The 13,200-nt window shown below is 41.1% G+C and overlaps 1 protein-coding gene across 1 annotated transcript; it reads right to left on the bottom strand.

The window, feature by feature from the left end:
* Positions 1 to 290: 290 nt before the first annotated feature.
* On the bottom strand, positions 291 to 12,946 carry VPS26A (VPS26, retromer complex component A). The gene is made up of 9 exons (XM_040563447.1): positions 12,813 to 12,946; positions 10,171 to 10,320; positions 8,537 to 8,612; positions 5,937 to 6,093; positions 5,369 to 5,533; positions 4,806 to 4,912; positions 3,747 to 3,815; positions 2,778 to 2,920; positions 291 to 2,032 (listed from the first exon to the last, which is right to left on the bottom strand). The coding sequence occupies exons 1-9, from the start codon at positions 12,813 to 12,815 to the stop codon at positions 1,919 to 1,921; spliced, it is 984 nt and encodes a 327-aa protein (XP_040419381.1). The 5' UTR covers positions 12,816 to 12,946; the 3' UTR covers positions 291 to 1,918.
* Positions 12,947 to 13,200: the final 254 nt, after the last annotated feature.

Here is a 13,200-nt window from a genome sequence, read left to right as displayed (position 1 = left end):
AAAGGGCTCGTCCCCCCTCACACAGGAGCCCGCAGCTGTGCTCCTATCTCAGCTGTGACACCCTAGAGAGGAAGGAACAGCACAACCAGTTTACCTCAGTTACATGGCACAAGTATCCCTGTGAAAAACAAATCCTTTTTCAAGATCCTTGCACCACCTGAACCACTTTTGTACGCACTGATTTAGCTATCCCAGCTTACTTCTCTCACAGCAGTGTTGCCCTGTCATGAGGCAGAGCTGGGAGAAGTTTCAGCGTTCCCATCCGTAACAAAGACAACCCAGATGCTTAGTGAGAATACAGCTATTTTAATAATTGAAAGAGCAGCTCAGTATGTTTCTTGTTTACTATACATGGTTGCACAATCTGAGGCTGGTTAAATACAATCAGTTTTCAAAATCTCTTAGAATAGTCTCCAGATAACAACATGCAAGTGACCATGAAAATATTTGGCTTTTTACTTTATTCTTTTAAATTTCCATACAGGCACTTACATGAGGGAATTAAATTTGCTCTCAAAGATATTCATATTACGAGAAGTATTCTAGCATAAAGTACACAGAATCTTTGTCTGCTTTATCAAAGTGCCACAGTAATAAAACAGTTCTTACAGAAAAGTAATTCAGTAATTTGCTTACTCATAAAGTAAGGTTACCAATGACACTTGCACTGAAGTTGAGAAGTCTTGGTTTAAAGGCCAAGTGAACTACAAGCGCAAGTAGCCTTCCACACAGCAGGCTTCAGTTTATGCCCAAGCCACATGTCTGATAACAGACTACATGCTCAACTGTGAGTAGATGAAGGCTAACTCATTTAAGCTATTTCTTCAAACACTAAATGCATACAAGATGATCAAGACAAACAATTTGCTGTGCTAGACAAGCTTCTAACAGTTTTGAGGCTTGCCTGGCTTGAAAATACCTTTCTAGAAGAGCACAAGAAGCATGTTTACCCTCATCACGGGCTTAGATGGATGAGGAAGAGGTTGTCCTTTGAAGATGTTTTGCCTTTCCTATCAAGACAATGAGGAAAAATTGAAGACAATAGAAGCATGAAACCAGGAGGAACCACATTTTGTGTATTCGCAAAATAATCAATGTTACTAGAGTTTATTTCATCAACGAGAGAAAGAATTACGTTCAGATACTTTACCCACTCGCCACCCAAAGGTGAAATCATGAGAACATCTCCAAAGTCACTCGTTACCGGGCAATGAACCCCCAACAGTCAGGAGCGACTCAGATGAAAGGCTTAAGGGAAGAATGGCAAAGTCAGAACCGGGGGGAGAGAGAGCAAAGATGTTTTCTAACATTCTTTGCTACTGAAATTCAAAGCTTCTTAGAAACCTTGGTAAGGTGTCTGAAGGCTCCAGTTATAGTCATAGTGCATATACATGCAGCTTGAGTTAAACCCTGTCTAATATAGTGATTAGAAGTCTTAGGACAAGTCCACCATAAACCTTTTTAGTGTGATTTAGTCATTTGCCTTACTGCCATTTCAAAACAAAACAAATGCAAATAAGCAACATTGGAAAAAGACATGCAATAAACAACATGAGAAGGGAAATGCTTTTGTTTTCACTGTATAGGTGATCAGCAAAATCAAATACACCAGCCTACCATGCGTGGAAACAACTAGATTTAAGCTTATGCATATCCAAGTGCATATAACATTACCAAATAAAAGTAAATGTGCAGTATAAAATAGCTTAAGAAAGTTCCAGTGTTTGAGAAAGCACTTTATTTTAAAGGTATATACATACTTGAATGTTTAACTGAAGAATGTTTTAGTAGTATGGTAAATGCAGCACTGCAAGACGAAGGAAGACAGTTGTAATGGGAATTTTGGCCTTCTTTCCCCACAGGCTGCTGCCATCTTTAACCTGCTGAAGCATTGCAAAGTTTTTCACCTCCTACCAGTTCACATTTCAGGTTGTTCAGCAGATGCTTGTGATTCTGGAGATTCAAATCGCTGGTGAAAGTTTGTTCGTTGTTTCCTCAGCTTCTCAGGCGCTTTTCTCCATAAAATTATTTCCTATTGGAGGAAGCAAACACTTTTGAACCATCCATTTACCATTAAGCCAGTAGTATCAACTATCATTAGGATAAATTCCCAGATGGAATAGGTAAAGGCTTTTGAAAAACCTCTGGATCCCCATTATTTTCCATATGCACTTTCTGTTATGTAGTTAACAGAAAGATAACAATTTACGTATTACCCATCACAGCCATTGTATGCTTCAGTTACCTTCTGTTTCCCACATACATCACCTTGTCTATTCTTTAGAAGAAAAATTCTGATATATGTTGTCACAATCCATATGGCTTCATTCCAGTGACCTTTTTCATTATTTCTTTCCCCTAACAGGTCCTCAACTTTTGTTAGTGTTTCAGTCAATTATCTTGACCTTACTACAGTTTTGAACCTGAGATAATGCTGTGAAGGGACGTTATCTGTAGTAGTTAGAAAAGAGCAAGCACGGAAATGCATCTATAACTCATGTTAGCCACAAAGTATATTGTCTGGATATTCACAGTACAAGATTGTTTTATGGCACTGAGCATTATATCCTTGCTGAAATAGTATCTGTCATACCTGCCTCCCTCCAGGACTTCCTTCAGCAAGCTAATATTTTCTATATGGCTTCCAACACATTCAACAGCAAAAACATTTATGCCATACATGAAGCATAGCTGAATATGCATTCTAATGTATAGAATATCTAAAGCAGAATGTACAACACCCCAGAATTCTGAGGCGAAATCCCTATAGACCATACCTGTTGTTTAAAGTATCGTCTGTCTTCTTCATCCACAAGCACAAGATTTAAGAAGTACCTCACTGAAAATTTCTTGTTCACATCTCTCATTGTAGGGGTTGGGTCATAGCCTGCTAAGAACAGTCTGATAGGAATCGATTCACCTTGAAAAGGAAGGTTTCAATTAGTTCCTGAAAACTGGGTAATAATCTCAGAAGCCATGCAAAATAAAGGCACCTTCCCAAGTTCCGTGCCTCTTCTTTCTGCAGGGGAAATGGGAACACCAGACTTCCAGTATCTGAGGCAAGAGGACAAGAGTCCTCTCACCACTAAGTCACTTGCACCTCATTAGGTTTCAGATTATTCAAGAGCTTTCCACACAGTCATCAGAACCAGCTCCCACTAGTAGCAGCAAGCAAGTGGGAGTCTAGATTAAAATTTGATCATCACACTTCGATGAGACCTAAGTTACATTACTTTGTGCTACTGAAGCACCTTCACAGTACTGCTGCCACCTATGGCATCTACAAGCATTTGCATGTCTGAGTCCTGAAGTTATGCAGTAACTGCTCAGAGCTGGAATGCTTGTTTAAAAAAAAAAAAAAAAAAAAACACTCTGGCAAGCATGAAATCAGAGGTAGAAGTGTTTTTGTCAGTAGAAGCATGGTAACCAAGCAAGACAAAAAGAAACTGCATCTTGAACTCTCTACAGCTGATCTACATCACAGAGTCAGGTTTAAACTGAAGTGATAAATTGATCAGTCAGAATTTTCAATGTTAAATGAAAGAATTGCTAGGGTCCCAAGTAAAATTCCTTAAATTAGTGAAAATACCTGTTTTAAATAGGAAAATCCAGTATTATTACAGCAACCTAAGTAGAAAGGTGTTTTCTCCAATAAAAGTTTACACAAGTCACTCTCATAATCCACATATTTTTTAGGCAGTTAACTAAGAATGCTTACCCTTCAAAACAGAATCACAAATATTTACCTTTAACTGGTGCACCATCCATTATTTCATACTTGGCAATGGTTTCAGTCTCTGTTGTGGTACTAGGTCCTGATAAAACAAGTTATCACTCTGAGAACACATGCTTCAGTTTTAAACATATCTACAAAGCTTTATCGCAGCAATTTCTACTCTGCAGCATTTAAATTACATACCACCAAATTATTTTTGTGCCTTTATTTTGTATTCACACAGTTAAAGTGAGCAAAGCCAGCTCCTAGACAGAGTAACTACTCTTTACTATCTCCTCCCAGCACTGACACAAAAGAGGCAGTAGTTAGTGCTTCAAGGGAGCCCTCAGTATGCAGGCTTTAAATAAAGGACAAGCATGCAGGGTAAGATTTGTGAAACTGTTCTGTTCCGTGGGCAGCGCTCGTAACTGACTCTGGTAGGCCACGACCAGACTAGATACCGGAGGAGTTGCCATCCAGCACAAGAGCCACCTTTCTCCAGCGTCTAGGTTGAAGCACTATCTAGTTTAGCCACAAAGCATGCAGTCAAGTAGAGCTCTGTGCTATTCCTCTCTTACAGAGGCGTTCTTGAATCTCCCCACAAACAACTCACTAAGGCCCCAGCCACTTGGGAAAGAAGTCGTGAGCCACAACCTTACTGCCTTCCTAGTCCTACAGTGTGCAAGCCCAACCTGCAATAATCGAGCTGTTTCTGCCTCAAAGCCCCTAGATGTTTTCATCACATCAGTTTTTGGCTGCCTGAAAATAATACATTTCTAGAGCAGAGGAGAGATTTCATGCCACTCTTTACCAAGCCCACTTCACTAGCTTTACTCTGTAGAGGCAAAAAGGTCTTCAGGATGCATTTTACACCTCTTCCCTTGTTTGTTATCTATCAAAGCTGCTTAAGCGTCTGTATATTTTTTGCAAAGGTTCCATTTACAATGGTTCAAGTTTGTGAGGCCAGCCTAACATCAAAGCCCCAAAACAATGCCACAGACCTCAAGTATGATAATCACAGCACAAAATGCAAATGGTAGTCAAACATCAGTGAGGAAGAAACAGATCTTTTGGACTTTGTTTCTCTTACCAATTCCAGTAATCTCCTTTTTGATCAGCTGCAACTCCATGTGCTGAATTTTTATTCTCACTAAGAGGAAATAAATTTTCCCAACAATCACGTCCTTTAAGTGATACCTTTGAAAGAACAGAACAAGAGGGGTACATTAAATAAAAAAAAAAAAAAACAACTTTTACACCTTCTTCAATCAATTTCTAGAGGCAGTTACCTTATCTGCCCCTTCATTACTCAGACCTCACTTCCCCACCAAGCTAAATATCTCAGCCACACTGGTGATATTAACACCTTTCTATGACTGCAGTATTGGTAAATGAAGTACTGTAGTTTTATTCAAAACTCATAAATGCAGAAATCAAGTCTTAAGCATCTGCAGTGACCTTCCTATTAGTACTGAAGGCAGAACAGGCAAGAAAGGCCATCATAATTAACCAGACACCTCAATACCATAATCACTGAAAGAGTCGCTTTACTTTTCAACTCCCTAGTGCCACACTGTTCATCAAGTATTCTGTATCCTACCCTTTTCTACCAAAGTATTTACCTGAACGTGTTTCATTCTAAGTTACACTTACTTTGACTTATTGTATTCAAACTCTATATGAAGACAGTCTTCAATGCCTACTTCCATTTTAATGGAGTTGTTTACGTCTGGGTAGGTAGCAAGCTGGTGAACAATCAGATCATATTCTTTCACCATGTCTGACAGTCGTCTCACTATTGTCACTTTTAGGAAATACCTAGAAAGAAAGCCATAAAGGTAACCAGAATTACATAAGCAAACACCTTCATGTTCTGATGTACAGGTCATTCTTTCAAAGACCACAGTGCATTCTCTTTAAAACTGAGCAGAAAGGAAAGACACCAAAATATATGGACTATTTTCATTTGATTGAACTGAAAGAATTTGATCCACATAAACATCATGTTGTAATATTGCCTATTCTATGTTATTTGGAATTGCTCATTCTCAACACTGTGAAAAAAGGCACACTAGCTATTTGCTGTTATAAACATCTGATTTGAAATCAGATTTTTCTGATTTCTGAAGGAGTGTGGAGGCATGAGGGGGGTAAGCACAATTGCTAAATTATGAAATATCCAGCAGGACAGGAGGGGAGAGAAGACCTAGCGGTTACAGACCTCAGTCGGACGTTGGCACCAATGTATGATTCATATGGCTTCTCAACCTGCATGAATTCAAAGTCATAGTTTCTGCTCTGGGTCAGTTCTCCAGGTAAGGCAAGTTCCTTCACTAAGTTCACAAATTCATGAGTATTGCTTTTGTCGTTGAAGAGCTCTACAGTTGAGGAAGAGGAAAGTGGGTTTCAGTGTTTATTTTTAGCAAACAAAACTGTCTCTAATTTGCCAAGAGCAGATGGGAGAAGACAAAAGCAAGTAATTTGATTTGAGCAACACATTTGACCAGATGTTTTATCCAGCTTTTCAAAGTTATCTTCTGTTTTAGCAACTTACAGTAAGGATTCCTAAAGAGCTGATTGCAGTGAAAAAGAACACATACTTGAAGCTTCACTAACATGGGATTTATTTTTTCCCCCCATTTCTTTAAATGACAGTTTAGCTAGATTTTTCAAGTACTTCTTGCCTTGCATCCTTTGTAAATAGCATAGCTCAGTTTTGGCTTCTGACATTTATTGCTGAAAGGACAAAACTTAAGCAAAGCAAGATTAGCCCATTACGGACATGCCAGTGATCCCAAATGGTATCCCACAGGCCAACAACACCTATCAAATGGTTTATCATTACTGCTGGTGTAAGTTGGTCATTTGAGAACAAGTTCTTAAGACGTAAACATAAAACACACCAGTATCACACAGCAACCACATTTCCAGTCACTAGACTAGACCACTGTGATTACTATTCATCTGTAGGTCTATGCCATGCAATCCTCACATAGATAAAAAGTTAGAGAAATATAACATCGTCATTAAGAGACTACCCGCTTTAGTACATTAAAACAGCTGCTCCACAATTCACACCTAAAAACATCAAGAATGTAAGCAGCAGTTGAAGTGGTTGTGCACAGACTGAAGCATTCCAGAAGAGAATAAACAAACGTGAACTTCACAGTTTATCGCTGCAAATTTGATAGAAACTTGTATGTTCACTAGTAACTGCTTATTTTCTGCTACAACCAGAAATAAAAGGTGCACTTTGTTTGCTATGACAAGTGTTAAAATAACAAAAGGTCTGTTTCCTGTTGTATGTCCACTATTTTTTGTGCCAGTCAGAAAAATACGCTGAAGAGTAGGTTTAAAATATGTTTGTGACGTGCTGCTAGAGCTAGTCTCCATGTAGTGCAGAGAGAAGTCACACTAACAGGATGTTGTTTGTATTAACTACATTAAAACTTGAAAGGATACAAAGAATTATGAACAAGTACAATAAGCGGTAGCTTAAGCCACTCCTGTGCAACTCCTTGAGAATTTCTAAAATTGTAGCACAAGAGAAAGACCCAGAAACATATAAAGTTTGATAAACTCCATCAAATTAAAGTCATTCAGAGAATACAAATTATCCATCAGAGTAGATGAACATATATATACACAACTATTAGAGGACAGACAACAGACTAAACAAAGCAGACATATGGGAGCTCTGTTTTTTCTCCTCGGCTTCTCAACACCTCATTTCCTTTGCACTGCTGTTCCACTCTACCAGCCTGCTTTTATGGCTCCACTGATCAGATCCTCGAAGCATAAAGCAGCAGGTGTCAGAACTCAGTCATACTTGCTGCACAACAGTTCACACGAAGGGTAATGAAGCCTACTGACTGAGCAGAAACAGAGCAATCTGTTAAATGCCAACCAAAAAGTCAATTTTATGAGGTTGAAACTTGAAGCTTTACTTCCAAGGGGGACAACAATGCAAACAGCCCTCTAACAGAGAAAGAAGGTATTTCAGCATCAGCCTCAAGAAGCTGAGGTTACTTGGACTGCTAAGAGGTTAGACACAGCCAAGATTCTTCACAGCTCAAAACAAGATTTGAATACAGTTAAAAGATAATTATGTTTATCATGTCAATACCACATCATCTTGCTAAAAAGCACACAGGTCCTGTGAAGCTTCAACACTACTTTTTGTTAACAATACAAAATTATAGTTATTGCTTCTCTAAAACAAAGAATTATTTCCAGAAGTGTTTTACTGTAGGCTGTCCCATCATTTCTTTTCTCTCAGAGAAAGTCTTTCAGAGCCAGAATTCAAGACTAGAATTAAGAAGTCTAGCACAATAGGTACACCTGGTATTTTGGCTTGAAACCTTAAACATGGACAAAAGGCACAAGCAGGAAAAAAAATAAGCGCTTTGAGTTGTTTTTTCAAAACAGGGTAATTTACCACCTATAATCAGTGGAGAACATTCTTAAGTTATAAATGAGTAGACTGAAATACATAAAGCTGAAACAATGTGTATCATGGTTCCGAGTTTAGTTTTCATAAATCTCTAGTGGTTCTTAATCAAGTTCTTAGCCAGTCAGACAAAATACTTGCCAGCCCAGTTCTCCCTCACACGTACACATCCTCCCTTCCAGTGATTTTCTGACTAGCACAAATTAGTATGTCACTTGTGTTAAAATTAGTAGAATATAATCTTCCTTTGGCACTTGTCATCTACTAACCTGATCAGGTTGCAATGGTTCAGCCAAACTGCCGACAGTCGCATATGCAAAGTTCCACACACCACACCCACCTAACATCCCCTTCGTAGTTTCAAAACTCACCGATCTGTCCTACAAATTCAATTCTAATTCCTTGGTGCTCTAGTCTCTTCCCATGCTGTTTAAAGGAGATGTTCACCTACAAAGGCAAAAAAAAAAAAAATAGAGCAACAGTTAAAAGTTAATACTTTCACTTAATACATGGTCTTAGTACAGGCATGTAGCAATTTCCTTTTTAAAAACTGCAAACTCTTCTCAACAGCACTACCTGAGCTTGAAAAGAACCGAGTCAAACAGCTCATTAAAAAATTAAGCATAACCAAGGCCCCACTAAAGCCTTTGAGAAAAATCTAGCCATCCATGAGACTGAACTTAGTAAGCAGCCTTGAAACCTTTGAGCCTCACAATTAGGAATCCAACCCCTAGCTTCAGTAGAGCTCACATAAGCCAGCAGTGACCTCCTTGCCATCTTTGAGAGCAGAGAGCTTCAAAACATTTTGAAGTCCAAAAAAGAACTCCCATTAGATGCATTCCTTTCAAGTCAAGTGCACTCAACTCCTTTCCTCAGCAGAAAGCCAAGTATTAGTTTGAGATAAATCAATGTTTCTGCACTAGGCAGCTACTACCAGAGAAAATCCTGTACCTTAAAATCCAATATATCATTGATATCCGAGTAGAAAGCAAACCACTTGAATGATCTACCTCTGCGATGAAAAGAAGGGAAGAGACAGAGGGAAGCTGCCCTATAAATTACTGTTCTCCCAAACCCCCTGATCCCACTGTGCTGGTGTTAGTCAAAACTCAGGCCTCTCTCAGGACTTGCTGATATAAGCAAGAAGTCATTAGGTCAGTGAACATGTAAAAGCCAGTTCCTTCTGTTCAAGTTTGAGGCCTGTCTTGCAAGAGTTTCACATCCCTGAAAGGATCTTTGTAGAGAAGCAAGCTCTTACTGTGGAAAGATAACTTAAGAGCGGGACGGTGCCCAGTGACAATCAGTCAGTCAAGACTGAACGAGGTATTTAGAAGTCAGTCCCAGAACCCAATAGCTGTCCCAAGCTTCCTGAAGCAAGAGTGAATCCTAACAAAAATATTCAGAGAATGACTCCAGTAAAACCAGTGATAGCAAGGACTTCTTGTGGGGGAATTCTGAGAGATGAGGAATCCCTCTAGTAATTTTAACTCATCTCCCCACCAAGAACTCCTGTTGACTCAACAGCCAGCTGAACGTTAACATGCTGCCCCTTTGATGTAGTTCCAGAAACCACTTCAGGGCATGAAATGTAAGGCTTAGCTTCAGGGTGTGCAAAGCAGGTTGGCTGCACCAGCCAAAATTACTCTTACACCCATGGGAGTTGTGGATTTCAGAGTTCAAGGGGAAGGGCGGGTCCCATTTGGAATAACTTTCTTGTCAGAAGCAACGACAGGATTGCACATGGTCGCACAAACAGCTTTTTCATAAAAACATGAAGACCAGAAAAGATTATCAGAAACAAACATGAACAAAAAATTGAAAAGGCTCAGTTCTATCGGCTGCCTGAATAACTATGGTTAAAAAGACCAGATACAGGAAAGTACCGTTTTCTTTCAGTAACAACACAACCTGAAATGGCCACTTTTGCTTATGTTTGTTCATTTCATTTCCTATATGCATTAGCAATCAGTGCAGTAATTAATAGCCACTCAAAAAAAAAAGTTACCTTTCCTGAAACAGATTCACCATCATAGAAGAGAAAATGCTTTTCCACTTTACCATCTTCTGTTTTGATTTCTGCCGTTTTTCGTGTTTCAGCATCATTAAGAATAACGTCAATCTCACAAACGGGACTAAAGAAGCCTCCAAGAAAACTCTGGAATGACAAGAATTAGGTGAATTACTTCATAGAGGACACCCCATTTTAAACGCAGTATCTACTTGCAGCTGTGCACCTTATACTGGGGAAAAACACTCGTGTTTCCATGAAATTACGAAGCCATTCTACATTAAAGACGCAAGATATAGCAACGACAAAAGAGAGTTGTTCACCTAGCGAGTAACTGCAATCACAGCAACAAGCAGCAGTTGTACTTACAAAAATGTGACGTTTATTATTAAAGTATGCAGCATAGCTACCATTATTACTACTACGTTAAAATGCTAATAAAGATCTGTTACTGTTGCAAACACAACTTTGGTTTCTGCCACTGCAACATTTCATCGTATTTACTGTTAAACCAGTGATTTCACTTTGAAAAAATTAATGCCTTCTAACCACACCAAAAAAAAATATCTTGTTAACAAATTTATTCCACCTGGGTGAGGATTTGAGCTATTATGCCAAAAAATATGCATTGTTTGATACCCACTATAACTTACTGCGTAAACAGCAGTAACATGATGACCAGAAGTAAGAGGACTGATGGAGCAAAGCAAGGTGAGAAGAAACAGCTATCAGGGGAATATTACAGAAGGCCTAAAGGAACCTCCTGGCTGGCAAAGTTCAATAAGGAACTTTTATTTGCTGCCTCTTCCTACACCCTGTAATTCTCTTCGGGAACAAAGAGAGCATTAGCAGGCTCAGGAGACAGCAGCTCTTCACACAATCTACCTTAACTACGCAACCCTGCCATCAGATGATTCGCGTGTTCCAAGTCTACCTGTAATTCTGCTCCAGGCACCGATGTGCTGTAAGCTTTAAATGTCTGTCCTCACTTTGCAACAGCATTCTCTAGGCATGAACTTTTGAGCAGTATCAGACAACAGAGCAGGGAAGATCATCCTTTGACCTTGCACAAACATTTCTTACAAGAAACTGAAAAACATGTTTAGCAGCTCTGTGGGAAACTCAACAAGGTTAGTGTGAAATCCCACATTTTTCCTAGGAATTAAGCACTAATCTGCTTTGATGTACTAAAGCAGACAACACTTTGCTAATTCAGGACAACATTTTTTTTTTTTTAAGAACACATTTTGGTTTGAGAAGTTACACTTGATTCTCAATAAGAGCATCCACTTCAGCTAGTGGATTTTCGTATGCACAAAACAGTCATACTCATTTCACCAATTTAACCTCAAAAAGTGAATAAGCACACACTCAAGGTATTCTGGGGACCTCAAGTTTTAGCTGTTTGATTAATAACCAAAAAAATCTAAAATACAGTTTAATATGAATGCAGCTGCCTACCAGTAGGAACACTGAGTAACGTATTACAAGACATGGTGCAATGTGGAGCTATAAAACAGCAATTCACACAAGACTAAACTGACTTGGGGTTTGTTCAAAAAGCAAGCAGCCCTAACTCCATCCACAAAGATGTACGTAGCTCAGTAACAGAAGCCTGGTCACATATACTTCAGATTCTCAAAAGCACGCAAAAGCAGTCAAGCAGGTAGGTGGTCAGTCCTATAACTGAGCGGTCCTCCAAGTTTCTGCCAAGCACATATGTGCATTCGCTGCTCAAACAAGAAATTAGGGTGTTGTTTTGCTTTTAAAAAGTGACTGCACATTAGAATTGTTCTTGAATGAGAATGTCCTTGGAGAGAGGGATAGAGAAAGAAGAAAACTTCACCAAGAATTCCAGATCTTTGGGCTATTTTTATCTGTGACACAAGTTATTTTATCATATCCATATTTTTTTTCTTTAGTTCTGTACTTGTTGTCCAGATTAGCCTTATAGTTTTTCCCCCAGCTAAGCAGGGAAGCATACTACCTTTCAGTAAGCATTACACGAGATGTTTACATGGCACCTTCCACATTTTGAAGCCGTACCATCCCTCAAAGCAGCGGGCAGACCTGGCACACCACTTCCGAAGGCTCTGTCCGAGCCTATTTCACCCAAACCCTCAGAAATGAGCCACGACCTCATGTGGAGAGGCCGAGAACATACGGAATAAAGGCACCAGCAGCTGCTATCTCCTCCGCTTGCTACCAAAGATACCGCCGCAGGGCAACTGCGCGCGACGAGAAGTTTATTTTCAGAAGCCGTAATAGGGTTTATTAGCATAATAATGACAGAAGCCGGGTTTTAGGGAGCTGGCCAAACGCTGCCCTACGCCTCAGGCTTGGTGCCAAAGGGTGGTCAGAGGCTGTGCTCCTGCGGGCCCGCGGCCACCCCGCCGCGCTAAGGGACCCGAAGGGCCCCCGGGGCAGCCCCAACGAGCACCTGCGGGCCCCCGCACGCCGCAGAAGCCCTCGGGGCGCCCCCCACCCCTCAGCCCTTCCACTAAGCAGCCCCCAGCCCTCTCTCGGCCGTTTTTAGGCCGTTTTTAACCCGTTGCAGCCCGTTCTCCCCCCGCCCCGCCTGAGGCGGCCCCTGAGGGCCGGCGGTTGGCGCCCTGCGGCCCCGCCCCGCCCCCACTCACCATGGCCGCTGCCCGCCGCCGCCGCCGCCGCGCGCCACCAGCCCCCGGCCCGCGCCCCTGTCATGTGACCCTCCGGGCCGCCACGCCACGCCACGCCCACATTCCCCCCCGCCCCCCGGCACGTGACCAGCCCGGCCCGCCCGCGGGGCGGGAAGTGGGCGGCGCATGCGCGGAGGGAAGGGGCGGGAAGGGGCGGCTGTGGTGGGCGGGGGGAGGGGCAGGGGGAGGGGATGGCGTCGCTGAGGGGGGGCGATGGTTGTGCCAGAACAGCCCGGTGTTCAGCCTTAATAAACGCTTTTAATGTACCAAAACAGCCCAGTATTCAGCCCTAATTAACGCTTTTAATGTAGCAAAACAAGACAGCGTCCAGCCCTAATAAAGACATTTA

Source organism: Cygnus olor, chromosome 7, assembly GCF_009769625.2.
Source record: "Cygnus olor isolate bCygOlo1 chromosome 7, bCygOlo1.pri.v2, whole genome shotgun sequence".
Classification (NCBI taxonomy): Eukaryota; Metazoa; Chordata; class Aves; order Anseriformes; family Anatidae; genus Cygnus; species Cygnus olor.
Note: the sequence above shows the minus strand (reverse complement) of the source record. Positions and strands in the feature narration are given on the sequence as shown.

Excerpts from the sequence above, each read along its gene's own strand:
- VPS26A (XM_040563447.1), bottom strand. Across the intron at positions 5,534-5,936 it reads GGTGCCAACGTCCGACTGAG|GTATTTCCTAAAAGTGACAA; the intron begins GTCTGTAACCGC and ends CTTTCTTTCTAG. Across the intron at positions 4,913-5,368 it reads TTTGAATACAATAAGTCAAA|GTATCACTTAAAGGACGTGA; the intron begins GTAAGTGTAACT and ends GTTCTTTCAAAG.